The 27,762-nt window shown below is 38.6% G+C and overlaps 1 protein-coding gene across 7 annotated transcripts in view; it reads right to left on the bottom strand.

The window, feature by feature from the left end:
• LOC134666743 (SH3 and multiple ankyrin repeat domains protein 2) overlaps positions 1 to 27,762 on the bottom strand; it is a 321,213-nt gene that overhangs the window by 149,679 nt on the left and 143,772 nt on the right. For all 7 annotated transcript variants that reach the window (XM_063524002.1, XM_063524004.1, XM_063524001.1 and 4 more), the window contains exon 2: positions 18,934 to 19,088. In XM_063524002.1, coding sequence (XP_063380072.1) covers positions 18,934 to 19,077 — 144 coding nt within the window. In that variant the 5' untranslated portion in view covers positions 19,078 to 19,088. The remainder of the gene's footprint in view (positions 1 to 18,933; positions 19,089 to 27,762) is intronic.

Here is a 27,762-nt window from a genome sequence, read left to right as displayed (position 1 = left end):
TAGTTAAATTTATTGACTTGAATATTCCTGCCTAATAAAATACCATAGGTATTGTGGTTTGATTTCATTTTGTTAAATACCTAAATAAATACATTATACCATATCACATCGCCGGCGCGCATGCCTGCACCTATAGTTTTTTTTGTTTGTTGTTGAATTTTTGATTATTAAGTACAATTTATGGTACCTAACTAAAAATTTACCCTATGTTTGATTATTGACCTCACCTACGATTCCTATGAGTCTGATTTGTAATAAAGCAAATAAATGAAAATAACATGGTGTTTTTTGAAACATTCAAAATTTCTCGAGATACTCGAGAAACTCGAGAAATCTTGGTCGAGAATTCCCGTGCCTCGAGAAATTAAAAAGGTCGAGAAACCAGAAACCCTACGCTCAAATGACGCTATGTGATGTCTCTCTTAGCGCCACTTGCACCAGTCCATTAACCCGGGGGTAACCGGTAAACCTAGGTTACCAGTACAATTTGACACAGAGTTAACGGTTTAACCGCTTAACCCTGGGTTAGTGGGATGGTGCAAGTAGCCCTTAGTCTGGTTGGATTTGATTGGGTTAGGGCGCGAACTGAATGCAATTACAGTGAAACCTGGTTAAGTGGGACCTGGATAAGTGAGAAACCTCTATAGCTGGGACTCATGGTGCGGTCCCGGCACTTTGGCGCTGAATTACCTCTGTTAGTGAGAAAAAACAGACCTCTATAACTGAAATTAGTTGTTTCGATTTTATAGTCAAATTTACCTCTATTACTGAGACAGAGAGTGTATTTTACCTCTTTTACTGAGACTATATTTTGTAAGATTACATTTGCTTCATTGTTTCTTAGAATGTTATAGGAATTGACCTCTGTATCTGAGATAACGTCAATCTATGACCTCTCTAACTTGGACTTTATTGAAGATCTTGGACTTTAGTCTAACCGAAAATTCCGCATTCGGTTAATTGTGTCTAAACGACTTCAAGTTTTATTTAGTTAGTTTGAGTAAGTAGTTAAACCTATCGAAACGAAAAACCTAAAATTAATTTTCATTTATTTAAGTTCTAAGACGCAATGAAGTCCGTTTAAATTTAATTTAACAAATTCCATCCTTTTGTAGAAGTAAAATCATTCAAAGTTAATTCGAATAAAAATTTAAACTGACTTAAAAAACTATTTAAGGACAAGGATTATTTTACCTTTATTTATTGTTGATGATTATAATTCATACATAATGTTGACAAAATACCTTATTACCACCTCTATAACTGAAATAACCTCTTTTGTCACCTCTATTAATGGAACACTCTATAAGTGAGACAGAATTTTTTTTATACCTTGCTAACTGAGACCCTGTGTAAGTGGAAAACCTCTTTAAGTGAGACAAATTTGCTCGTCCCTTGAGATCTCACTTATACAAGTTTCACTGTACTTAGTTAGCCAACGTCAGTAATCAACTCAGGACTCTGGTTAATCTTGTCAATGATGGCCCTATTTTTGTAATGATGATGATGATGATAAAATAAAGAACATGTTAAAACCCGCGTTTTAAAAAGATACATGAGCAGAAAATACTTAACTTACGTCATACTTCCAAGGATATCTTGAAAGCTTTATGATATCATTACTGCAAGGAGTCCAAAGTGAAATATTTATAGACAGTTCACTATATTTATAAACGTTCTTCGATATCACAGTTCGCAGTAATTCCATATTTGGAAGGATATCCACTTAAATGGCGAAATCAATGTGAAAATGTAAGCAGACTGATTAAGTAGGTATCATATAGGTACCTACGCTAGTAAATTGAAAGTACATACATAGGTTGGTATTCGCTTTTGATTAATATAAATGTTGTTCAATTAAACAATGTATTATTTAGACTGCTTTACATACTATTTCTATTCTTATCTGAACTCAATGCATCTTTAAAAGTAATCATGATTATGACCAAAAATTTAAATTAAAGGTGACAGTGCATTTCCAACGACAGCTGCATTACTGTTCATTTTACTATAGAAATTGACAATGACAGCGACGCGTTCAGTAGGTACCGGTAGTGCAGCTGCGGTTAGAAATGGAATGTTACCATAATAAAGAATTTCTGCGCCATTACGCCATTAACTAAATCAGCTCACGAATCTAAACATGACCATATTTTTCCGTAACATTGTAGTTAAATGTAATTTATGGTCAACGTAGAACAGTACCTAGTCATTTATCTGACATAACATAATCCCTGTTGCCAAGACATAAGGCCGACGACAAGTCAATGTTGTTAGTACAGTTAGCAGCAGAAGTTGCTAAGCGGGCGAGGTGTTCAAAATTACCTTGACACGCTCTTATTCTCTGAACAATAAAGTCGCGTCAAGATCATTTTGAATACCTCGCCCGCTTAGCAACTTCTGCTGCTGACTGTTAAAGAGATAACAATGTAATGCAACAGTAATCTGGAGGTTTACGACTGGTTATTAAGATGACGAATATTTGTAGCGGTCATAAAGTTGTGTGAATAAAGGCTTGGCCACATACAGAGCGCGACGCAGCGCCGCGTCCGCGCCGCGTCCACGCCGCGCGACCGCGGCACATGCTAACAGGTTACCGACGTCAAACAGACTGCGTCCCGCCGGTACAGTGTTGCCAGGGCTCTGGAGTCATAAGTTACGTTTCGTTTCCCTAAAAGTCACGTTTTTGCTGCCTAAGTCACATTTTTATATTATTGTATTGTATGGGTAGGTAAATCGATTTTGTTAGAAGAAATTCAGAAAATAATATACAGGGCCTTTTTTGGACAACTAGCCACATTGTGCGAGGTGATTACTTGATTAGGTACCTAGGTCATACTGAATAACTTTTTCTATGAAACTAACCCCGAAATCCCAATAAAAACTACGGAACCCTAAAAATGGTTGACTGTACAGTCGGTTTACGGCCGATAATTTTGCGTGATAACGTCATAAGAAAACGTGGCCGTAACATTACCATGGAGATCTGTCCATAACGTGACACTTTTTCGTGCATGCTACCGGTGTTCATCGATTTATAAGACATTATCACGTCAAAAAATTGGCTTTCCCATAGAAATTTCGACATCCACTCGACTAAAATGTATGAAACGGCAAAAAAAAATTTTATGATTTCGGAGTTGGTCCCATAGAAAAAGTTGTTCAGTATGGCCTACCTAATCACCTCGCACAATATGGCTAGTTGTTCAAAAAACGCCCTCTATTTCACAAAAAATCTACTAACTATACATGAGTTTTAGGGTTCCGTTCCTCAAAAGAAAAAAACGGAACCCTTATAAGATCACTCGTGCGTCTGTGTGCCTGTCTGGCCGTCGGTCACAGCCTAGTTTCACGGAAACTACTGGACCAATTAAGTTGAAATTTGGTACACATATGTAAATTAGTGACCCAAAGATGGACATGTACCGTAAACAAAAGAAATTTTAAGCATGGGGGCAAGCACTTTTGGGGGGTAAATGAGAAAGTTACAAATTAAGTTCCAAGGGTTCCGTACATTACCCAATTTTTAACAATGTACTTTTAAAAGTGAAACGTGAGTGAATTGCCTTTAAAAAAAACCCGTAGGTGTCGGATCAAAAACGAAGTAATTAGTCCGACTCACGCTTGACTGCATATTTCTAACAGGTTTTCCTGTCATCTATAGGTAAAAAACTAGTTTGTAAAATTTTAGACCAAGTAGTCTCGGAGATAAAGGGGGAATGGTAATTTTTTTTTGGATATTTTCTTAAATAACTTCTAAACTATTTATATTAAAATTACATAAGTTATATATTTAAAATTCTCAAAATGAGCTCTTTCATTTGATATGTAACACGATATAGTTTAAAGTACATTATTTTTTAATTTTCTCCTTAGCCCCCCAAAAGTGGCCTCTATGTTTAGAATTAATTTGTTTACGTAAAATGTCCGTCTTTGGGTCACAAATTTACATATGTGTACCAAATTTCAACTTAATTGGTCCAGTACTTTTGGAGAAAATGGGCTGTGACAGACGGAGAGACAGACGCACGAGTGATCCTATAAGGGTTTCGTTTTTTCTTTTGAGGTACGGAACCCTAAAAGTATAGGTATGCGTAAATAATTTACCCCCGGATAAAAATAACACAGTAATGGTTTTTTAGCGCTCAAAAATCTCAAAATAACTGATGCAGTCCAATGAGTAGTACAGACTAAAAATAAAAGAAATGAATCATTTCACTAAAAATAATAACTACTACTACTGTCAAACTAAATAACACCGTCATGTCAAGGTAACATGTCTCATATTATACTACCACGATTATTATAATAAACATGATGGTGGATGTCAGTGCAAGTGTCAACTTGGGTGCGTTTACTGCGTTCCTAAATAATACAAATTGCAGAACTAAACTTGTCCAAAACTCGACTAGCTTCAAAAGTCACAAAAATTGCCTCAAGATCGTAAGTCACACTCATGTCACACGAGAAGGCGAAAATTCACGAAAAATGTGACTTTTGTGACCATCTGGCAACACTGCGCCGGTATCACGCCCCGCTTCTGTCGCGCCCCGCGCCGCGCGGCCCCTTGCGTCCGCGCGGCGCGTGCGCAGCGCTGCGCCGAGCGAACGCGGCGGCCCGCCGCGTCGCGCAAGGTCACATCAGTAGGATCGGACGTTAGGCAGCGAGCGGTGCGCCGCGTTCCCGCGCGGCCGCGCCGCGTTCACGCGCGCCTTTAGGGCGTGTTGAGAGCGTGAGGCCGGCGCGATCGGCGCGCGCCCTGTTTGACCAGGCTTCGCGTCGGCATCACGCGGCGCGGACGCGGCGCTGCGTCGCGCTCTGTGTGTGGCCAAGCCTTAAGTGAAGTAAATGACTTTAGGAAATGGGTGGAGCCAAAAAGTTGGACGTCTTAGGCGCTGGTCGCTGCGCAGTTGCGTCGACGCTGCGTCGACGTTGCGTCGACGTCGGCCATAGAATTGTAGACGCCGACGCTCGAAAGACGCCAGATGTGGGGGGGCCCTTAGTATTTCGTCAAGTTCTTAAATTAGTCCTGTTCTGCATTCGTCACGCATTCTACATTGAAAGCCACCGACGATTGTGACGATTGTAGAATGAGTGACGAAAGCAGAATAGGACTAATTTAAGAACTTGACGTAAAACGAATGGGACGACCCAAGACGATACCCGATAAAGTCATTTCTTAATTTACTTAATTAATCTTGTTTGAATGTTAATGTCAGTACCTATCCACATTTTTTTTTTGCTAGTAATTCCACATAAATGGCAATAGTTTCTAAACAGAATCTTACATAATGCCTATTTTTAAATGCCGAGAAGTAGGTATTTAATTTAGATAGTCTAAAGGTCAGATTTATTCAAATTAAAGTGTTGTATTAGGTATATTTTGGGTATATTTTTTAGAGATGCACCGGATATCCGGTTACTATCCGGTATCCGGCCTATCCGGCCATTATTTTACTATCCGGCCGGATACCGGATAGTGACCTACTATCCGGCCGGATACCGGATAGTAACTTTGCTTGATTTCGGAGTAAACAAATTGGATTTAAGAAACACACGGTCATAATCGTACTTGTTTATTATTTTAAAACAATTTAATCATTTCACTGACTTGCACGTGCACTCATTTCGAACCTAGAAATGAGTCCGCGCGCGAGCGTTAACTAGGAAAGAGGTCAAACCTGCAGAATGCGCACCTGAAAAACCGAAATGTAGGTATAGTTCCGCTGGCCGAATATTCGGCGGCCGGATACCGGATATTCGGCCGATGGTCAGGCCGAATATCCGGTATCCGGCATCCGGCCAAACAACTAAAGGTTGAACACTCCAAAACTTGGGCATTTATTTATACGTATAATTTAATTTTTCCATATTATATAAACTTTTTAGTAATATATTTATAAACTCCATAGTATGATGAATAAAAAATATTATGACAGCATGTCACTTCGATCATTCGTTTTCACGATGGCGAGCCTTGAACTTCAGCAGCGTGAAACGATTTTGCTCAAACACGCAGAAAATCCCCTTCTAAGCTACAGAGGACTAGCAAAGTTATTGAAATACCCGCAATCCACTGTTTGTTCTGTTTTAAAAAAGTTCCGAGAACGATTGACTATAGATCGGAAGTCAGGTTCTGGCGGAAAACAAGGCGTAAGACATTAAAAAAAAGAAGCCAAGGTTTTACAGCTTTTTAAGACAAATCCGAAGATCTCATCACGCGATGTCGCCAAAAAAGTGCAAATGTCACAATCTTTTGTGCAAAAAGTAAAGAAGAGAGCTGGATTAAGGTCTTACAAAGCTCAAGCTGCACCAGACCGCAATGCTCAGCAAAATTTGACGGCCAAACGAAGGGCAAGAAAGCTATACGACAATTTCTTAACAAAATTTAAATGCATCGTGTTGGACGACGAAACGTATATAAAAGCTGACTTCAAACAGATACCAGGCCAGGAGTTTTATACTAGTACGAGTCGCAAAGACGCTCCTGAGGACTGTAAGTTAAAAAAGAGGTCCAAGTTTCCAAAGAAGTACTTGCTCTGGCAAGCTATTTGCAGCTGCGGTAAAAAAAGTCGATCATTTATCACTACGGGCACTGTAAACAGCGAAATTTACAAGAAAGAATGTTTGGAGAAGCGACTATTACCCTTTCTGAAAAATCATACTTCGCAAGTTCCATTGTTTTGGCCCGATTTAGCAAGCTGCCACTATGCCAAAGCTGTGTTAGACTGGTACAAACAGAATGGTGTTGCTGTGGTACCTAAAAACAGCAATCCTCCTAATTGCCCTGAACTTAGGCCTGTCGAGCAATATTGGTCCATAATGAAAGGGATATTAAAAAAGAAGGGCGGGCAAATCAATTCTGTGGCTGATTTGCAAAAAACATGGAGTTGGGCTGGTAAAAAGTACCCTAACAATGCCGTGCAAGCATTGATGAGCAGCATTCGACGCAATGTGAGGGCAATGGCGTATTCAAGCCATAATTAAATACACATTTGTATGATCATAGATGTATGATAGTCATGTAAGCTAATCTAATAAAAAGTTTTTTCAATATTGTACTTGATTATGTTTTATTGACTACTTTATATGCCCACGTTTTGGGGTGTTCAACCTTTATCCGTTGCATCTTTAATATTTTTACAAGCTTTTATTTAGTTTTCGAATCGGTTAGCGAATCGGGATGGCAAAGGATGCTATGACTCGTTTAAATAACATTTGGAAGAAAAGGGGAATTGGTATCAAAACCAAGATCAGATTGATACGAGCACTAGTATTCCCTATCTTCCTGTATGGAGTGGAAACGTGGACTATCCTGGCCAGAGAGAGAAAAAGGATTGATGCATTTGAGATGTGGTGCTGGAGACGAATGTTACGAATACCTTGGACGGCGAGACGTACTAATGCATCAATCCTAACCCAGCTCCGAGTGAAAACTCGTCTATCCACCATATGCCAACAGCGTATACTATCATATTTCGGACACACAGTGCGCAGAGGTGACGAAAGTTTGGAAAAACTGATAGTGATTGGACACACCGAAGGCAGGAGATCACGCGGTCGTTCACCAATAAGATGGACCGATCAAGTTAAAGACTCGTCATCCTCTGCTTTCTACACGGTCGTCAGAGACGCGTTGGACAGAAACCGGTGGAGACAGATCATCCGCTCCAGATGCAACCCTGATACTGACCACGATCCTCAGACATGAGGGACCGACCAAAGAGAGAGAGATTTAGTTTTACCTGACCGTTGTCTGTCTGTCTGTAATCAAATCTTGCAAGTTAAATTTGATCCACTGCCCGGTTTCCGATTGAGCTGAAATTTTGCATGAACGTATAAATCGGATGACAATGCAATATTATGGTACCATCGAGCTGATCTGATGATAGAGACAAGAGGTGGCCATAGGAACTCTGTGATGAGACAATGCAACGCAACCTAATTGTGTTAGGGGTTTTTAGAATTGTCTCTATGAGTATAAGTTGTCTGTCGTAAGAAAAGCACAGTCACCAATAAAAGCTTGTACCAAAAATGTAATTTTTGCCAAAAACTTATTCAAGGTGAAAATGCTACAATTATTGTGTACACTGTACACGACACGAATACCTATAGGTACTTATGCCTATTAATATAGTGTAGAAGGTAAGTACGTTTATCATGATGATGAACCATTATCTTACAATATTCTTATTATTTGGTCTTTATCCATCACGGAACAATGGTGTTCCGGACAATTAGGAGGCATGCGGAGCCGAAGACAACACGTAGAAGCCCTTTTATAAATTATAATAAATATATAATATTCAGTACAAATATTCTAGTGCCGCATACTGGTGGAATTCCGCCTCGCCTTTACGTTTACAAATTGTCCGTTGCCTGTGTGGACGCTTCTTAAGACCTACTTTACACCGGTGGTATTTCTCAGCATCGCAATCTTTTTATACTGACCACGTCAAGACTAGACTTAATACCTACCTGCTGCAAAAACGAGACACCGTGTTGGCGAAATTTATTCAAAACTATACATTGCTCGTTACCAACTTAAATATTCATGAGCTGCTAGCGCGAGCCCGCAATGGACATCCAGAATGTATAATAACGTAAATCATGGAGCAACATAATGCAGTAAACCACGATGTCCACGATATTAAAGTGTTCAATTAAACTTGTACCGTATGAGTTCATATCGATTAATTTATGAGTTATTTTATTACTGATTGAAATGAGATAAAATACATAAATGTCATAGAAATTGAATCAGGAGATAAATTGAGGTAAAAATGCGACACACGAACCAATGTAAGTAATTTAAACAAGCCAACATTTTCAGCGCCAAGAACCCGACTGTCGGGTACACTGTTCGTAGCGACTACGAGCTCCATACGGCGAAGACGTGGCTACGCGCTACGAGCGTACCCCGTAGCACTTAGTGGCAATGAATGTGATAAAACCGATACACAATTATTTTTTTCTATTTTAACTTTTTTCCAGCATGGCTTGTTTAATGTTTAGTTGTAATAAGCCCTCGGGGAATTACAGTAATTTATAGAGATGCAACGGATAGTTGCTTGGCCTGATACCGGATATCCGGCCTGCCCATCGGCCGAATATCCGGTATCCGGCCGCCGAATATTCGGCCGGCGGAACTATACCTACATTTCGGTATTTCAGGTGCGCATTGTGCAGGTTTTGATATTTAATTTATTTTTAATTTTAATTTGACCTGTTTCCCAGCGAACATTCGCGCGGACTCATTTCTAGGTTCGAAATGAGTGCGCGTGCAAGTCAGTGGAATGTTTAAATTGTTTTATAATAATAAACGAGTACGATTATTACCGTGACTGTTTCTTAAATCCAATTTAGTTTACACCGAAATCAAGCAATGTCATTATCCGGTATCCGGACGGATTGTTGGTCACTATCCGGTATCCGGCCGGATATTAAAATAATGGCAGGATACCGGATAGTAACCGAATGTCCGGGGAATCTCTAGTAATTTAATTACCTCGGGCAAATTAACTTGTAGATAACCAAACACTCCATCGTGCCGCCTTTACCAATTCCAGACAAGTCGAGTAGCCCGGGCGAGTGAAGCTGGGGTAAGTCGAGTAACTTATATGTTCGAAGTCAAATTCCTAAAAAGAACGGATCAAGACAATGAAAAGTGTACTTTAAACTTGTTAATATACGGTTCAGATTCGAAATAAACACCATTTTTCTAAAACAAAGGCAAGTCCGGCAATATACTACAAAAATGGGGTGGTAAACCTTTTTTTCCAAATAATTAAACATAATTATTTTTTTGATTTCCGAAATAAAAGATCAATACTAATTTTAAAATGAATTTTAATCGTTTCTTTTAATTTACTGACATCAAAATTTAATAAAGTAACATCATGCGCAAAGTCAGGAGGATTTTTTGATACCTTATAAAATCGTTATAATATTAAAGTCGCGAAAACAACTGGTAATCTCTGATTTAACGAAAGTCCGGCGGACGGACGGAACATGACGGACTTGCCTTGAAAGTTGAACATAATAGACGGACTTTCCAACTTAGTCAAATTTTAATGTGATAAATTGTGGAACGTATAATTACAAAACTAAGCTAATTTCTGATATTTTAAAAATAGAATAAAGACAGCTGGTTCTTATGCTACCTACGTAGTTACTTTTTGATGCACAATCTTTTCAAAAACTATTTATAACAATTTTTTTTCGAACGGCTGTCGCACTATGACTTCGAGTTCAAAACACGAAATGACTTGTTGAGGCGGATTACTCTGAAGTTGGTTGTCACAGCGCCATCTGTTTTACAGTGACGGAACTAGCGCGAAAAACTGGTTAATCGACTGGACTCCAAAGTCGCATACGCCTTCAAATTCAAAAGTTATAACGTGTTGACGGACTAGCCTTGTAGATGGACTTACCCATATTGACCTTATTATTAATTATTACATGGCAATAATTACTATAATTTACATTTTATCAAGAATTTTTAATGCTATAATAAGTTAGCTGTCCGTATTTATTGTAAAAACACAAACGCATACGCAAACAGTAACGCTCTTATTCCAAAAGATAAATCAATCGCAATAAAAATCGATCACGTTAATCGTGTCGTAATTATTCGTTCAATCGACTCCGCTTCAAAACCGCGTTGAAACGATTTCATATAAATGTCAGAGACAAAAAAAGTAGTACTCGAAGAGGCCGGGCGGCCGTGACAAATATACGAGTGCGTAATGGCAAAGATATATCTCCGTATAAGATAAATAAGGTCTAAGAAAAAAATGTGTCTCGGAAATTAAGAAAAACTCATTCTAGAATAGATGGCGCTACACATTTGGCCTATGCTTGGCTAGATGGCGTTGATGAAAGAACATGGCTCAAAGTAATATGGCGTTCTAAAAAAATATTAAATAGAGATAAAAAATCTTGTATCCATTATTTATTTATTTACATAAGGAGATACTTGTATATACCTATTTTTTGTTGTTTTTATACATTTTCATATTTAGTTTTAATCGTGTGTCGATAGATGGCAGTAAATTTATTGTGACTACAAAATTTACTATGACAATAGACCCTCTATACTATCTATTCTCTTTGGTGGTGATGGTGACGTTCACAGGGCCTACCGCGAACCACGTTCGACGTAGGGAACCTTAGAGAATAAATTTTAACCAACGGAGTGGTCATTAAGGCGGTTGTCACACTGGCGCCGCGTCTCGTTGCGAGACGCGGAGCAACGGACTCGCATGCGGGGACAACGCACCAACGTCCGAGTTTTCTCCGCTTCTCCGTCCGGAGCTGCGATGCGCGACGTCCCGCGTTACTTCCGTCTCGCGTTCATTTCACATTCGAACGTTAAGGTGAAAACAGTTCCTATTTGTCGATAAAATGGAAACGGAACTTATTCAGGACGCGGTGATACTTTCAGTTTGTTTTTTGTACAATCGAGTCATAAAACGCAGAAGACACTGCGTGGGTATATGGGCGTTTTCAGAAATAAATATCGAAAACCCGATTCTCACAGATCCCGGTGTTTTTGGGTTCTTTCAACTCAGAATCACTAGTATATTCAATTCTGATGATAAAATAAAATGTCCTAAAAATTTGTATGAAAATTGTACATTCCACTACGTCACGCACATACAAGTGAAAATTTTGTTCATACTAAAACGTGACGTAATGGAATGGACATTTTGGGACATCTTTTTTTAATGGTGGGATGGAGAATGCTGTCGATTCTGAGTAGAATGAGCCCAAGAACGTCCAGATGTGAAAGAATCAGGTTTTCAATATTTATTTCTGAAAAGGCCCATATCCCTATTTACAAACCAGACCTATAAATGGGTCTTTTGCTAGAGATTACCAAGATTTAAGGCAACACGAAGAAAAAAAAAATTAATTGCACCCGTATGTCAACCTCGTCATTTGATTATTTGCTAAGCAAAATATTCGTCGCATTTAATATTCCAAATTGCTGGACGACTTTCAATTTCAAAAATAAACTCATCGACGTCGATATACTCGATATCCATTGCACCTACGTCTTTCTTGCACTAAAATCCGTACGGCACTGCGGAGCTCGGTGTGACATACCCTGCGGCACGCATCGCGTCTCCGTCCGAGCGCGCGAGTCGTCGTGCGTCTCGCTCCTCCGCGCGTCGACGCGGAGCCAGTGTGTCGTACCATGCGTTTTTTCTATACAAAATCAAGATTCTACATACAAAGTAAAAAAACGCATCAACGGACGCCGCTGCGAGATGCGGAGCAGTGTGACGACCGCCTAACAGGCGTTCCCCTCTGTCGAAAATAGGCGGCCAATGGTCAACGACATGTCAACCACATGTATGGACTGACGTTTATCTGACATGGCTATGTTTACGTTACGTATACATTTGATGTGCCCCTCCCCCGCAAAAAACGGCAGACTATTTTGTACCGAAAATTATAGACATATGCCCATATGGCGTCTCCGTTGGTTATATCCTCTAAGTACTTAAATTCGTACGTAAGTGTGAGAGGGAGAAAATTAAAATATTTTCATAAAAATTAATCTAATTTGTTCTTAGAGTAAGTGTAAACTGTGCTTAGCTTTCTTAACATACAAGAAAAGTTCAATTCACTAATTAACCTAAAGGTAAGCGGTAGTGAGTAGGCATTAAACTAACTTTGTATGTACCTATTAAAACGAAAGGGAGGCCGACGAATATTAATAAAGTGGGTGCTTACTCATAAGCTTACATAAATTAATAATAAATATGCACTTGGTTTAAAAACACAGTTGGGCAGATAGAGTGGAGGCAGATCTCCGTGAGCTCGGCGTCGGCGAAAGCTGGCGGGATACCGCTCTGGACCGATCAAAGTGGCGTGCTCTTGTGTTGGAGGCCAAGACTCATTTTGGGTCACCGCGCCAACAAAGTAAGTAAGTTAAAAACACAGTAACTCGTATATGAAATACTGTCCCATAAGTCGCCACAACATACCGTCAGTGGGTATAATCGTTTATTGCTACAATGCGTAGTACAAAAATATAACGCAGTACAGAAATTCCCATGTGACTGAATGAAGTTTAAATAAGTTATTACAGTCTAGTGAACAAAACAGTCACGCCAAAATGTAGTTTTATCTTTCCACTATACTCACCTCAAACCTCCATTATACACCGTAAAACTAGAGCACACTTTGCCCACTGTACCGAAAATTGGGCCGGCAACAATGTGCCCGAACACAGATAAGAAAAGTCCGGCTTTTGTCATGCTATTTTAAAGCACAAATATACGGACAATGTATAGCGCTTAAGTCCATTTTCCTTTGTCGCGACATTCCGAAGTAGGGCATGCATGCATGGATGCAGCTGATCAGGCGAGCGCCGCGAGAATTAAAAAGAAAACGCTCCGTTTTAGAACGTGCAATTTTGAAAATGGAAGCGCAGTGGAGCAGTATTTGGATTGGAAATCAGCCCGTATTTCTAATGGTACCGTTTGGATTTAGACTACACTGGCATTAAGGTAACATTCCATTTCTGACCGCAGCTGCACTACTGCTCCCACACGTCGATGTTATTGTCAATTTCTATAGTAAAACGAATGCTAGTCTTGTCACTCTCATTCATTGTCTAATGAATGAGAGTAACAGTAGTGCAAAGAACTGTTGTTGGAAATGGACTATCACCTTTACTGTGGCGCGACATTGCTGCTGAGTGCATTGCTGCCAGTGGCAGCCTGCCATCAATGTCTTATATGTCCGGGCAGAAACATCGATTTTGACATTTGCTGCAGCAATGCAGTATATAATGTCGCGGTACATTACTGCACTTGTGGCGTAGTCTGAATTCCAATGGTACCTTAAAGGTGACGTTTGGATGGTGATTGCAGTGTTACTGTTGTAACGTTACTGCCGCAGTGTTGACGCGGGCGAAGTCACTGTCAATCTCCTTTAAAAACACCTTCGCTGCGACAATTAGTATAACTAGTAATTAGGCATACTTTGTATGGGGTATTTGGACCCCATCCCGCAGTGAACGTGAACTGTTTGGAGGCGTTAAAGAACATGATTATAATTATAATTACATATAAAGTATTTTATAACAATCGTAATGGAATATTTGGTTTTTAGTACTTTTTAGTAGGTACCAACCAGTCATATAAGGGTGATGCACATGCTATGAGTAATATATGCCTAATAATAATTATCATGCTAGTCATTTTTCAGGATTACATGATACTGAATCACATATGATTCATGCAGGATACAAACATTAATATCACAAACAAGACTTCTAAGGATTGTATTGCAAAGGGATGAAATTGAAGGCCCAGGCTATAGGGGTTGCATTATAATATCACGTACCCTGTACCAACTGGCCACCTGAGGTCCCGAGTCACCACCGAAAACAATATACATACATATTATATTATATGTCTACGAGCAATATTCAGTCATGGGTAAGTACACTAATGTATCCATACGGTTTCGATATTTTAAGAAATATATCGATTAATATACTAATTACTAGTATTTGTTAATTAAAACCGTTATTATTGCACATAATTAATTAATGTACCTGTCTATGGAAATCATAATGTAGTATATAAGATACGTATATATGAAAACAATAGGAATCTAAAAAAACATGCAAACAATTTGAAAATAGTTAAAACATATACAAATAATTTTAGCAGGCCATTATTCGTTGAAAAGCTGAAAACGACGACCGGATGGAAACTGGCCAGAGTGGCCAGTCCTCAAAATTGAAGACCTACTACCTAGTGGCTGAACCTAACATCATAGGGATAGCTAAAGCTCACAGATTCATATATCATTAATATATCCACTTTTGCATCATACAAAAAAACATGTTGATTTTTGGCCGTCATTCGAATTTCATCTACAACACCATTACATAAGGTCGTATTTACCAGTACACGGTTGTAAAAGGCGTTTTTTTCATGTCCCTCGTTTGCCGTAACCGGCATTTAAGAGCGACTTGGATGTAACGGTAAGAAACAGGTTTTCATTGTAGAACGCCGCCGTCAAGTAGAGATTTTCCGAGATCTATTAGAATTACAATTAGTTTCAATGTCGGTGGACCGTCTCTATTAATAATGGATAGAATACATGAAAATCATTGATGAGTGGCGGATGAAGTCTTTAGAAAATACATTAATGCACGATATTAGTGTCCATATAACACATCGAAGAAAACATCGTGAGGAAACCGGACTAATCCCAATAAGTTTCCCGGTTTCCCCTCTGGGTTGGAAGGTCAGATGGCAGTCGCTTTCGTAAAAACTAGTGGCTTCGTAAAAGCGTAAACGTCAAATCATGGGATTAGTTGTCAAGCGGACCCCAGGCTCCCATGAGCCGTGGCAAAATGCCGGGATAACGCGAGGAAGAAGATTACTGTCCATATAATTAGAGCTCTTATATTTTTCTCATGAAGTCATCTGGTTGAAGTTTGAACATTCTTAACATAATTTCGGTGTAATTAATTACTTAAATATCGGTAATAAATTATCCGTATAAACATTTATATTAAGAGTCACACGAATTCCCCGCCGCAAAGCCGTTCCCAATGTTCCCATACAATTGAAGTTCTTTTTAGAGCTGTTTCCCACTGACGTCCAGTTTTTTGCGGGTACGGTTTTTTGCAGAATCCAGTTTTATGTAGTATGTGTGCAGGATCCCACAAACAGAATCCTCGTGTGAAAGTTACTATATTAGCACCTATACTACTAAAACGGGATCCTGCAAAAAACCGTACCCGCAAAAAATTGGACGTCAGTGGGAAACAGCTCTTGAACAAGTAACATGAAGTTCAAGCTACAGTTACTTCATTACAAGTCCATGTACATATTCAAATTAGTATGAAAATGGTATAAAACCCCCGTGAATGAAACAGTTAGTCCGGGACCCGATCCCGCGCTGACACAGTTCTCGATGGGACCGGTTTGGTTTACATAAACATTGCAACAGAGTTTGAGGTAACCGATAAACACGCGTGTGCTTGGACCTTTCTTCATGTTGTTAGTGTCGAACAATTTAGGGAAAAGGTCTACTTACAAAACCTATACTTGAAAATGTTTTTCCTGTCTGGCAAAAATAGTGCCAAATTTTTGAGGATGGATCTATCTGTCGTTCTATTAACGAAAGAAAATACATTTCGGGTGAATGAAATAACCTGGAGTCGGAATTTTTGAATGGCGATTACTCGCCAACTTACGTTCATTAGATAGGGTAAGATATATGTAGTAGTAGTAGTAAAATACTTTATTGTACAAAAAGAAACATAAAACATGAAAGAACACACATCATTAGTACAAAGGCGAACTTATCCCTTTCAGGTATCTCTTCCAGTTAACCCTTGAGCAGTTGAGGGAAAATTGGAGAACGGTAGACATAAAAGCTGTACTAAACGGCATAAATCCTAATATGTATTAGGATTATACAGGGCGTCCCACGGCTATGCCACATGGAGGGAAAGTACCCTAAATATTGTAGATGGAACATTTTACTGAAAGAAGACATTATTTTAATTTAAAAAACAATTTAAACTGCATTCATAGATTTTTAAATAATTACAAGGTTGAACCGGGAATCGAACCCGCCGCACGAGAAAAAAAATCACCCTGTAGCTTTATCATACCGATCGAAAGGCTTGATCATAAGGATTATTTTTTGCTAAAGAACATAGTGTCAGAAACAAAAGGAAGACCATGAATTTTAACATTTGATGTGAAATTTAGCGAAATAATCAAAAGAGTGCGGCTTTGTATTCAACAGAATGAGACTACATTTTGAGCATTTGATAAATTAAATTGATTAATTTTGAATTAAAAATGTTAAAATTCATGGGCTTCCTTTTATTTCCGACACTATGTTATTTAGCAAAAAATAATCCTTATGATCAAGCCTTTCGATCGGTATGATAAAGCTACAGGCTGATTTTTTTTCTCGTGCGGCGGGTTCGATTCCTGGTTCAACCATGTAATTATTGAAAAATCTATGAATGCAGTTTAAATTGTTTTTTAAATTAAAATAATGTCTTCTTTCAGTAAAATGTTCCATCTACAATATTTAGGGTACTTTCCCTCCATGTGGCATAGCCGTGGGACGCCCTGTATACAAAAGTAATAAATAAAAAGGTCATGGAAGCGTGATTCACCCGAAAAGTAGGTACCTACTACCTACGTATAGCGCTAATTTAATTCTTCCACAGTTTCTAGATGATGTATTTCTTATGTACTTATTTATCTAATTATTATAAAAATCTAACAACGGTGTAAGAGATTAAAAATAAGATTGTTTTAATTAAAATTCCAACTTCAGCACTGTTTAAGATTAAAGCCAATATTATAGTTAATAACGTGAAGAACGTTTCAAAGTCCCAAACAGTTTTCTCGAAGATAGTTTAAATCGTTCCGAATTCAAATTGAATTCGATAGCAAACACTCCTAAGGGCGGTTCGTTCGAAGAATCGATTTGCATTCGAGCGGCGTCTAATAAAAATAAAAGCGCTTATCGATTAGCGACGTTCGAATTTAGTAACACGGTTTGCTTTCGATTAATCGGACGCTTTCATCATTTATATTTACATAAAATACCTTGTTATTTATTCTGAATGATATCAGATATGGAACGTAAATAAGTTAAGTAAGTATGTATATTGGAATCTTTTTGAGTGTTTTATTAACAAATTGCTAGTGTTGTGAAATGAATTTATATTATACAAAGTCTTTGGACTAACCCAACCCCCACCCCCCATAACAATATTATCCAATGGATTGGATTTTCCGATACATAGTGAAAGATGGCAGACACCGAATACGTTTTATATACCGATACCGAAAAGCTTATTACTTGTCAAACATTAAAATATAATCAATGAACGTTCGAAAAGCATACATGTAATAATAATAATATACCTAATTTTTATAAAGTACTTAATTAGCAAAAAAAACACTTAAATCCATGATTTTGCTTATTGTAAGAAACGTTTTACTCTATTTCCGTCAGTATAAAAAGGGGCAAAAAAAACATAAGCGCGAAGGGTTATGTTCCCATAGAAATTTGAATTTCACGCCTTTTTCTACTGCCTAAGTTGTCTGACATACTATATTTTCAGACAATTTAAAGTTAAAAAATAACAAGTGATATACACGCGTCAGCTTTCAGCTGCTAGTGTATTAAACAATATAATATAATAATAATTTTCCAATTGACATTGGATTGCCATAAACAAAACAGAAGTCAATAGAGCGCAGCTAAGTGGCCATTTTGTTTTAAAACCGTGAATATGACGCTATTCCGCATAACGTTCGGTAAGTGTTATGTAAATTCAGAATTTACATTTAAAATGAGAAGATGAGAGAAATATTTTAGCGTAACATTGAATAATCGATGAATCAACTTAATCTGAATAAGCGAAAGTTCGTGATAATACCGGTTGCGGGAGTTTCGAAGGCCCGATAATTATGATAATGTTTTGCCCGCAAGCATTTTTAACTTTTAAATTCGCATGCTTAATAAAATCATTTTTAAATTTTAATTGGCATGATTCATAAAGGCACTATTTCACTAAACTAGACCTTTTAATACATAATTGAACTTTAGACCTCACACAATTAAATTTTCTGTGAAAAAATAAGGCATACCAAAAGATTCTTAAGTACCTAAGTAATTTATTCATAGCATGACCTGCGTCGCTCGCGACTCCATACTCCAGAACATGTCAGAGTCAACGCAAAAGCAGTTTCGAACCTTACCATGACGTCCTTATTGCGATTCTGTTTAGGACCTAAACTGAATTGCTAAAGGACATATAAATAAGGAGCTATATAAATTGCATAACTCCGTCCCTACAGAATCGCAATAAGGACATCATGGTAAGGCTCCTGACGTCATAGAACGGCTACTGACCTTGGGCAAAGCAGCAAGGCACTGCTGCTTGACGTCCCAGACGAGCTGGTCGCGCGGGAACTGGAGGCTCTTCTGCACGTTCAGCTCGGGCACGTGCACGCGCACCAGCAGCCAGCCCGAGGGCTCGGGGCTCTCGCCTTCCATGGCTACGACATCTGTAACAAGGGTTTTCAAATTATAACTTTCGGATTTTCATTCTCTTACACAAGTAACACAGTCCTACAGATGAAGTCAAATAATTGATAATTTATAAAACAAAGTCCATCGCCGCGTCTGTCTGATTGTGTGTATATGTTCGCAATAAACTCAAAAACTACTGAACGGATTTTCATGCGGTTTTCACCTATCAATAGAAAAAATGTGAAAAGTGTGAAATCGGTCAAAATCGTTGCTCAATCGGCAATAATCGTTAAACGAACGATCTATCATTAAAGGTCTGTCCAGACGGGAACAATTTTCCGCCAATCTGATTAAATTGTTCGATCAAATCAGGTGGTGCGGACGCAAAGGCCAATTTGGCCACTCACCAATTTTAAATGTATGGTGGTATTTGAGCGATCAAAATTTAAAAAATGCCAAACGCGAATACTAACGTCACAAATTGGTATTCTTGCGTCGGAATCAAATTTAATCGGTAATATCGCTCATAATCGGCGGTTGAATTCGGCGACCCAAATGGCGTTTGCGACCGAACGGCCTGATTTGATCGGGCAATTTAATCACATTGGGGAAAAATGGTCCCCGTCTGGACGCGCCTTAAAGGACTGTCGTTCGCTGCATAATAAACTGTCACACGCTGACCTACTGCCAGTTATGGTGTTATTTATGACATCGTGGCTATTTTATTACCGTGGACTTTTACTGTCTTAAAACTCACTACTGCGCTGCGGCAGTTGAGTTGAAAGTAGAATCATTATCCTCCTCGCGTTGGATTAGTCGACAAGCGGGCCCCAGGGCAGGCTCCGTGGCAAAATGCCGGGATAACGCGAGGAAGAAGACTAGCGCTTCCCTAACCAGTTATCAAAAAATATCAAGAAGTTGATTACTTTTAGCTAAAAATTCGTCATTTCGGGGCAGGAAATATGAACTACGGTATAGGCCGACCACTGACTAACCGTCCGCCGGACGATATCGGCTGGTCAGTTTTAGAACTGTCAAATTTTTGTTCTAACTGACAGGCCGATAGCGTCAGGCGGCCTGTTAGTCATTGGTCGGCTTAAAGTCTGCGATGCTCAGTTCTAAAAAATATAGGTAAATATAAGATAATGTATCTATGCCTCGTCCAACCGCGGAAGATACTTGTTTACCTTCAAACCGCATAATTAAGCATAATCTACGTCTCATTCTCCATACTCATAAATGCAAAACCATTTTCCACCTCATCCGACAATGACATTCAATGACAATACGTCTATTGTGAGGGGCATATTTGAAATTCTAAGCATGGAAATTTTTCGGATTTCGCGAGGAATTTTAATAATGCTTTATCAGGATAAAAGTTTTTTATTGTAATTGTTTGAAGGTTTACACAGGTTAGGTTTTAGCTAAAAATTAGATTCTAACATTTCTAATATCTATTTAAATATTATTACGAAATTTACTACCGAGAAAAAAATATTAAAAAAACCGGGCAAGTGCGAGTCGGACTCGCGCACGAAGGGTTCCGTACCATAATGCAAAAAAACAAAAACAAAAAAAAAGCAAAAAATGGTCACCCATCCAAGTACTGACCCCTCCCGACGTTGCTTAACTTTGGTCAAAAATCACGTTTGTTGTATGGGAGCCCCATTTAAATCTTTATTGTATTCTGTTTTTAGTATTTGTTGTTATAGCGGCAACAGAAATACATTATCTGTGAAAATTTCAACTGTCTAGCTATCACGGTTCGTGAGATACAGCCTGGTGACGGACGGACGGACGGACGGACGGACGGACGGACAGCGAAGTCTTAGTAATAGGGTCCCGTTTTACCCTTTGGGTACGGAACCCTAAAAACGACGGGTAGAGTCTGGCTACTGAAATATTTTTTTCTTTTTTTTATTATGAATGGGCTTACTCATGGCCACAGACTAGCCGAGGCGTAGACGTGGCCTACGATGGAGCGAGCTCGCCCAGAAGGTGCCTGTTCACTCTTGATTTGAAGGTTGCCGGGTTATAAGAACACGGAAATATAGACGCCGGCAAGGAATTCCATTCCTTGGCAGTGCGCATAAGGAAAGTAGAAGCAAAGCGCTTCGTGCGAATTGGTGGAATATCTACCAAGTAAGGATGGAAACCGGCCGTGCGTCTAAAAGTCCGATGGGATGGGAGTCCGATTACACACATTTTTTACACACAGGTAATTTTAGCAGTTTGGTTTAAAAGATAGCAAAAGATTATAACAATACCATTCATCGTCAAGTAGTTTCTCAAGTAGATCCCGGATTACCGACATTTTAAAACAATACGGCTATGCATACGTCCTGCGGCGGTAGCACGGCCGCGTTTTTAGGGTTCCGTACCCAAAGGGTAAAACGGGACCCTATTACTAAGACTTCGCTGTCCGTCCGTCCGTCTGTCACCAGGCTGTATCTCACGAACCGTGATAGCTAGACAGTTGAAATTTTCACAGATGATGTACTTCTGTTGCCGCTATAACAACAAATACTAAAAACAGAATAAAATAAAGATTTAAATGGGGCTCCCATACAACAAACGTGATTTTTGATCAAAGTTAAGCAACGTCGGGAGTGGTCAGTACTTGGATGGGTGACCGTTTTTATTTTTTGCTTTTTTTTTCGTTTTTTTTTTGCATTATGGTACGGAACCCTTCGTCCGCGAGTCCGACTCGCACTTGTCCGGTTTTTTATCGCCTGTCACGTTGTAACAAGTGTGTATTTGCGTAAATGACATCAGGCATGGTGACAGGCTATAAAAATGCAACCATACTGCCACCTCTGGTGTTTTATCAGAGCTAAATGAACGTATTCTCTAACATACGTCGTACAGGTAGAATTCCTCAATAATGACACACGTATTATCAAGCCTTAGGCATCCGCCATATCTTACCCGTACCAAGATATTCTTGCAGCCATTTTCTCTATCGTCTACGTTAACTCGCGCTGCGTGTTTCTCGCTCGCACTGATGAATTGGTGCACTGAGTGACCGAAATGCACTGCGAGTGAGCTAACGAGAGTGAGTGACGTTGATCGTGGACATCGTGGTACGGGTGAGCACGTTCCTAGAACACGGTAAGTGGCGCCACTGAATTTGAAATTGGAACTTCGAGGAAGTGCAACCGGACGCGTTCGCGGCTTGAGGTGTAAAGTCCGGTAGGTGATGATGATTATGATTAAAATATTACGTGCTTTGGATATCAGGATATCACTGGTTTCGAGTGCGAGTCAGATAGTTTATTAAAGCGATATATTCGGTAAATTCCTACGGAAGAATTTATGTTTGATAAGTAAGGTAGGTAAGGGGGAGGCCAATGTTCAGCAGTGGACGTCTTATGGCTGAGATGATGATGATGTTGATGAAGTAGGTAGGTACAAAAAGGCAAACAACATAGGTACAGAAAAATTACTAGAGAAGAATAATAGTTATAACAGAGGGCCGCTGATTTACTCACATCTAGAACTTAAAATACCTATCAATAAATAATATATTTTATTTTAATATTTCAATTTGAATTTAATACATAAATGTTACGGGACACCACCATTATTAAAAACATATTCTATATACTTACAAGTTCAAAAACGTAGGTATAGGAAAGGGTTGGATCCATACCTAATTTATTCTTTTTTTCAGCTATCTATGTTTGACCGAGAGTCTGTTTTTCATTTTATGTGTAATTAATAATATTAATAATCATAGGAGGGGATTCGCTCGGTGTCCAAACGTGTCACATCTCCACGGGGCTTCGTCCGACGGTAAGCCTCCTGAGTTCCCATGTAATGAAATTGTATATTTTATGTTGTTTTGAATTATACATCTATTTACGAGTCTTATCTTCTATATGACCATAAAAACCATATTGCATAATCATATATTATCATGGTTTTATGATCAATAATGTCATCTGTTTATTACTAAGTTGCCAACCAGAATATTTACAACGGGTAATAATTGATTTTTAGGCTAGAGCGCACCGGCTGCGTGTGCATAGACGTGAGCGTGCGCTAAAATGTAGGAGCCGTGCACGCACACCTTACGCAAGTGGTGTGCCGTCTTTCATAAGGATCTGTATATTACAACGCGTACGCATCCACGCACAGGCCTGCTTCCTCTAAGCGCAGCGACACACATGCGTATCTTTCTCAAACATGCACGGATAAGGAAGACAGTGACGCATCCTCATAAAGCTTAAGTTAACTGATAACGTTATCTAGTAGGTAATTAGGCGGTCTTCACATTGTATGCGCGCCACTTCGGTGCGATACCGGATAGTAACTTTCCTTGATTTCGGAGTAAAAATTGGATTTAAGAAACAGTCACCCTCATAATCGTACTCGTTTATTATTTAAAATCAATTTAAACATTCCACTCACTTGCCCGATGCCCGCGCACTCTTTCGAACCTAGAAATGAGTCTGCGCGAACGTTCACTACGAAACAAATCAAATCAAATGTATGTGTAGTTCCAGCGGCCGAATATTCTATTCGGCCACCCAACATTTGGCCGATGGTCAGGCAGAACATCCGGTATCCGGCCAAACAACTATCCGTTGCATCTCTAATATACACCTAATCTTTCGCTGGACAACTGCTATCTTGCTACTAAGAGAGAGAGACACAGAAACAATATATGTTTTTCTCTGTTCTTTTCAAAAAGTGTGCTATAAACGCATAGATGTAATAACGCCTTTATCTAGCAGTTTGTATGTGCGCGTGCGATGATAGTGACGCAATAGTAGATTAAAGGATCGTTTTGAAACCACCAAATACGGATTTAAACGGTAATCTACTTAATCCAGAGATAAGGATGGATAATGGATATTCTTTTTTATCGGAGAATATTTAAATTCTTGTGTGTAGTGATATGTTGTTACGTATATGTAGCAGTCACATAAACTACTAAAACTATGTAGTACCTACGGTCCTACGTACTAGCAAAAAGAATAGATAGTATAGAGGGGTCCTGTCATTGTCAATTTTGTAGTCACGGTACATTCACTGCCATCTATCGACACACGATTAAAACTTTAAATAAAATTGAAAATGTATAAATTAATCAAAATATGTTTACGGATAAATGATTTTTAATTTTTATTGTCCATACTGATGTTCTTTCACTGATATGTGTTAAAATTGTTAAATATCAAACGGTGTCCTCAACGCCATCTAGCCGAGAATAGGCCAAAGGTATAAATTATAATGGCGCCATCTATTCGAGACTGACTTATTCTTGATATCCGAGGCACGTTTTTTTCTTAGACTTTATTTATCTTATACGGAGTTATATATGTATATCTCTGGTACTAGTTAAACTTGAGTACCATCGATGACATTAGTATTAGTACATTGTGCAACATGGGGCGTAAGTTGAATATTGCAAACGAGAGTAAGTTAAATAGCGACGGCTTGCCGGAGCGATTTATAGACTCGAGTATGCAATATTATTACGCCCCGAGTTACACACAATGTTTTTCATCACACTTGCGATACAAAAATTAAGTATAAAGACAAAAAACTCTTAATTATGGCACTAGAAACTTCATAACTCCCTAGGGAGAACGCTTTTTCTATAACTCCCGCTAAACCTGCGTGCAATTCCACATTTACTGAGCGAGTGTGATGAAAAATTAATTAACCACTCTCATACCCTGTTATAACGACATAAGGTGTATTCTGTAACAATGGTCTTACTTAATGTTTTAAGTACACAAAAACCGTTCGCATTATTAAAAATACATTAATAATACAGCGTAACGATGAGTTTGTAGTATCCGAAGGTTTCTTCAGTCAGTTCTCAAGGGAACTGACGAGCAAAAAAATAATGAAGTCTTTTGTATTTAATAATCATTTTAATGGGACGTCAGTTCGTCAAAATATGTTTGTGTTGTAAAAAAATTCGTAAAAACATGTGACTCAAGAAAAATATTATAGTTGACACTGTGCCTATTACGTCACATGCTTATATTTTTATGAAATTTTATCGTCATGCGACGCGATGTTTAATTCTTTTTTGTTTCAGGTTAAGTACTCATATCAGGCGTGTCTCACTCCGCGATTTCGTCGCTTTGCTACAGGTAGCTAAAAGTACATCCGTTCGACCCCAATTTTGGGGTTTGCCGTAAGCTGCGCGTAGCGCTGTCGCCACCTAGCGGCCATATCTGTGCTGATCGTGACAGACGCGTTTTGTTAGAGAGTGAGTCTTCTGTACCTAGTACTATTATTTATTCTGTGCTCATATTAAGGTAGGTACAAACCATAACCGGTTCAAAATATTTTTAGAAAAACCCTACTATGTCAAATAATATAAATTTTGTATCTTTTTGGTACGGAACCCTAATAAGTTATATGTCGATATTGTGGACGGGGTTGGCAACTGTCAAATATTTAATAGATGGCGCCAGCATCGGTTTTACTGTCTCCAGTTTTGTTCAGGCCATTAGATCCTAAAGAAAAACAAGAATTTGACACTATTTATAGGATTGATAGGTAAAACTGTAAGACCATGCTGGCGCCATCTAAGTAGGTACTTACTACTTACAAAAAACTTCGGCCAATCCGACCCCATTACGTTTTGGCGCTGTCACCCACATAAGATCGGTGTAGTTCCTTGGGAAAGGGCCACAAGGTTATCCCTTTTCCAATAACATACCTATAATCTATATGACTTAAATGAGTCATTTTCGGTGCAAGTGCTAAATGTTGGTACTAAAGGAACAAGTGGCCTAAGTTAGCCGGAAGTATTTTATGACTTCCGTCCCCGTTTGAATTAAGATTGATCGCATTTTGTATAAAATATTCTCACGAAAAATTTTAACTTTATCTCAAAGTTCTTAACGCCCTACTAATTAGGAACCTACGTTAAAACGAAAAGTGTTAAAACATTTCGCAAACGAGTTCTTTTGTTATTAAAGAAAACAAAAGAAGCACCTAGAAGTTGCACAACAGTAAATAAATAGGGCAGTGATTAAACTATCAAAAGTGCTTCTGAACAAATAATTACAAATGTAACTTTCATTGCCGGGGCAAGGTTGAGACCTTTTCCCACGTTCAATGTTTGAATGTGTACTGTGCAGTACTTGGTTTAACCTTGGATTCGGCTTTTTGTGTTCATATAGATAAGAGTTGTGTATATAATTATGACATAATTTTGAGTGCCCTGCCAGAGCGAAATGTGGTCTCAGTCCTATACAAAAGTACCTACTTACTGTTTCATTGCTAAAACTGACGAGCATTTTAGTCTACAAGCTTTAGCCTCTTAAAGCTCATCACACAATTTCTATTATATTTTTAATTTGAACCAGGGGACTAGCCAAGATGGCAAAATTAATATGTAAGGGTAATTCGCCAGTAACTGACCACTTTTAGTAACTTTTAGTATAAGTTGGCCAGTTATTGAAAGCTGGCCAGATGAAACCTTATACTAAAATGAATTCTGTTTATAGGTGAATAGAATTCACTTTTGGTTTGGGGTGGCCAGTTCCTAAAACTGGCCAGTTACTGGCGAATTAACCTTACATTTTTTATTGTATGTAGATAAACGATAGTAAACTTAATTCGATAAATTCGGTGAGTAGGTACAGGTATGTATAATAACCTTAAAGTGAATGCGCAAGAACAATGACTCCTACACAAAGTAGAAGTGAAAGCGGTACTTGTGGCATGTGGCACTAGCCGAATTTCTTTATTAGCACGACCACTATAATGAGGCTAGTCTATATGTGTAGTTCTCTTAGAAAAGAACCATTGGCCCTTTCTACGCGGAGCGTCCATTAGTTCCATTTGTATGAGAGTTGTGGATGGAGGCGTGAGCTTTTCAAAAGGCGACGAATTTTACTGACACATTTTATTTAGTGTGACTGCAATAACTATTAGCCACTACATACTACAGTAATTGGTCACTCCTATGATTAGGTCAAGTTGTGTTCTAATGTATGGGGAAGACAAACAAATTATAGCCAGCATTCAATGACTGTAGTATGATACCTTTGGGTATGGTGCTTTACGCTCACTAAGTGTTCCATCCCCTCCCCCTGACACAACCCCCCTTTTAGCATGAAATGTGTCCCGGTTGACTTTTATTTTTGTTTTTTGGGGAAAGTATACAATATAGGAACAAAATGTCAACGAAAGAAATAATCCCTACGTCAGTATAAAGTATTATAAAGGTCTCTACAGACTCACCTGTTTAATCGGCTCCGAGTTTTAGCCAAGGTCTCGTTAAGCTAAAAACTTAGCTTCCACTCGAGAACAGTTTAGCAAATAATTCCCGAGTTCAAAAGTAATTTTCTCTTGCTAAACAAAGCATTTATAAATTTGGGGATGAATTAAGCGTATTTAATTGTTTTATCCGACTTCAAAATTTCGAGGTTTCCATTTCGCTTATATATTTTTATGTAAGTACTTAAAGTCAGCAATATAAGCGGATGAAACAACACGCCATAAGTATCTGCTACCCTGTAATACTTTACAAAATAGAGATGAGCGTTTCTTTTACATATTTTTTGCCATTTTTAAATATTGTGAATTTTTTTGCCACTTTTGTGTTATTTCTACCCAGAATCACGAGCTCTTTCGATTCTAATGGGATAAAAAAATGTCCCAGAGTTTTTTTTCTATTGTGTTACCATGCATATCCCCATATACTTTGTATGGCGGTAACAAAAAGAAAAG

The sequence above is a fragment of the Cydia fagiglandana genome, chromosome 8, assembly GCF_963556715.1.
Source record: "Cydia fagiglandana chromosome 8, ilCydFagi1.1, whole genome shotgun sequence".
Classification (NCBI taxonomy): Eukaryota; Metazoa; Arthropoda; class Insecta; order Lepidoptera; family Tortricidae; genus Cydia; species Cydia fagiglandana.
This window is presented reverse-complemented; position numbering and strand designations above follow the sequence as displayed.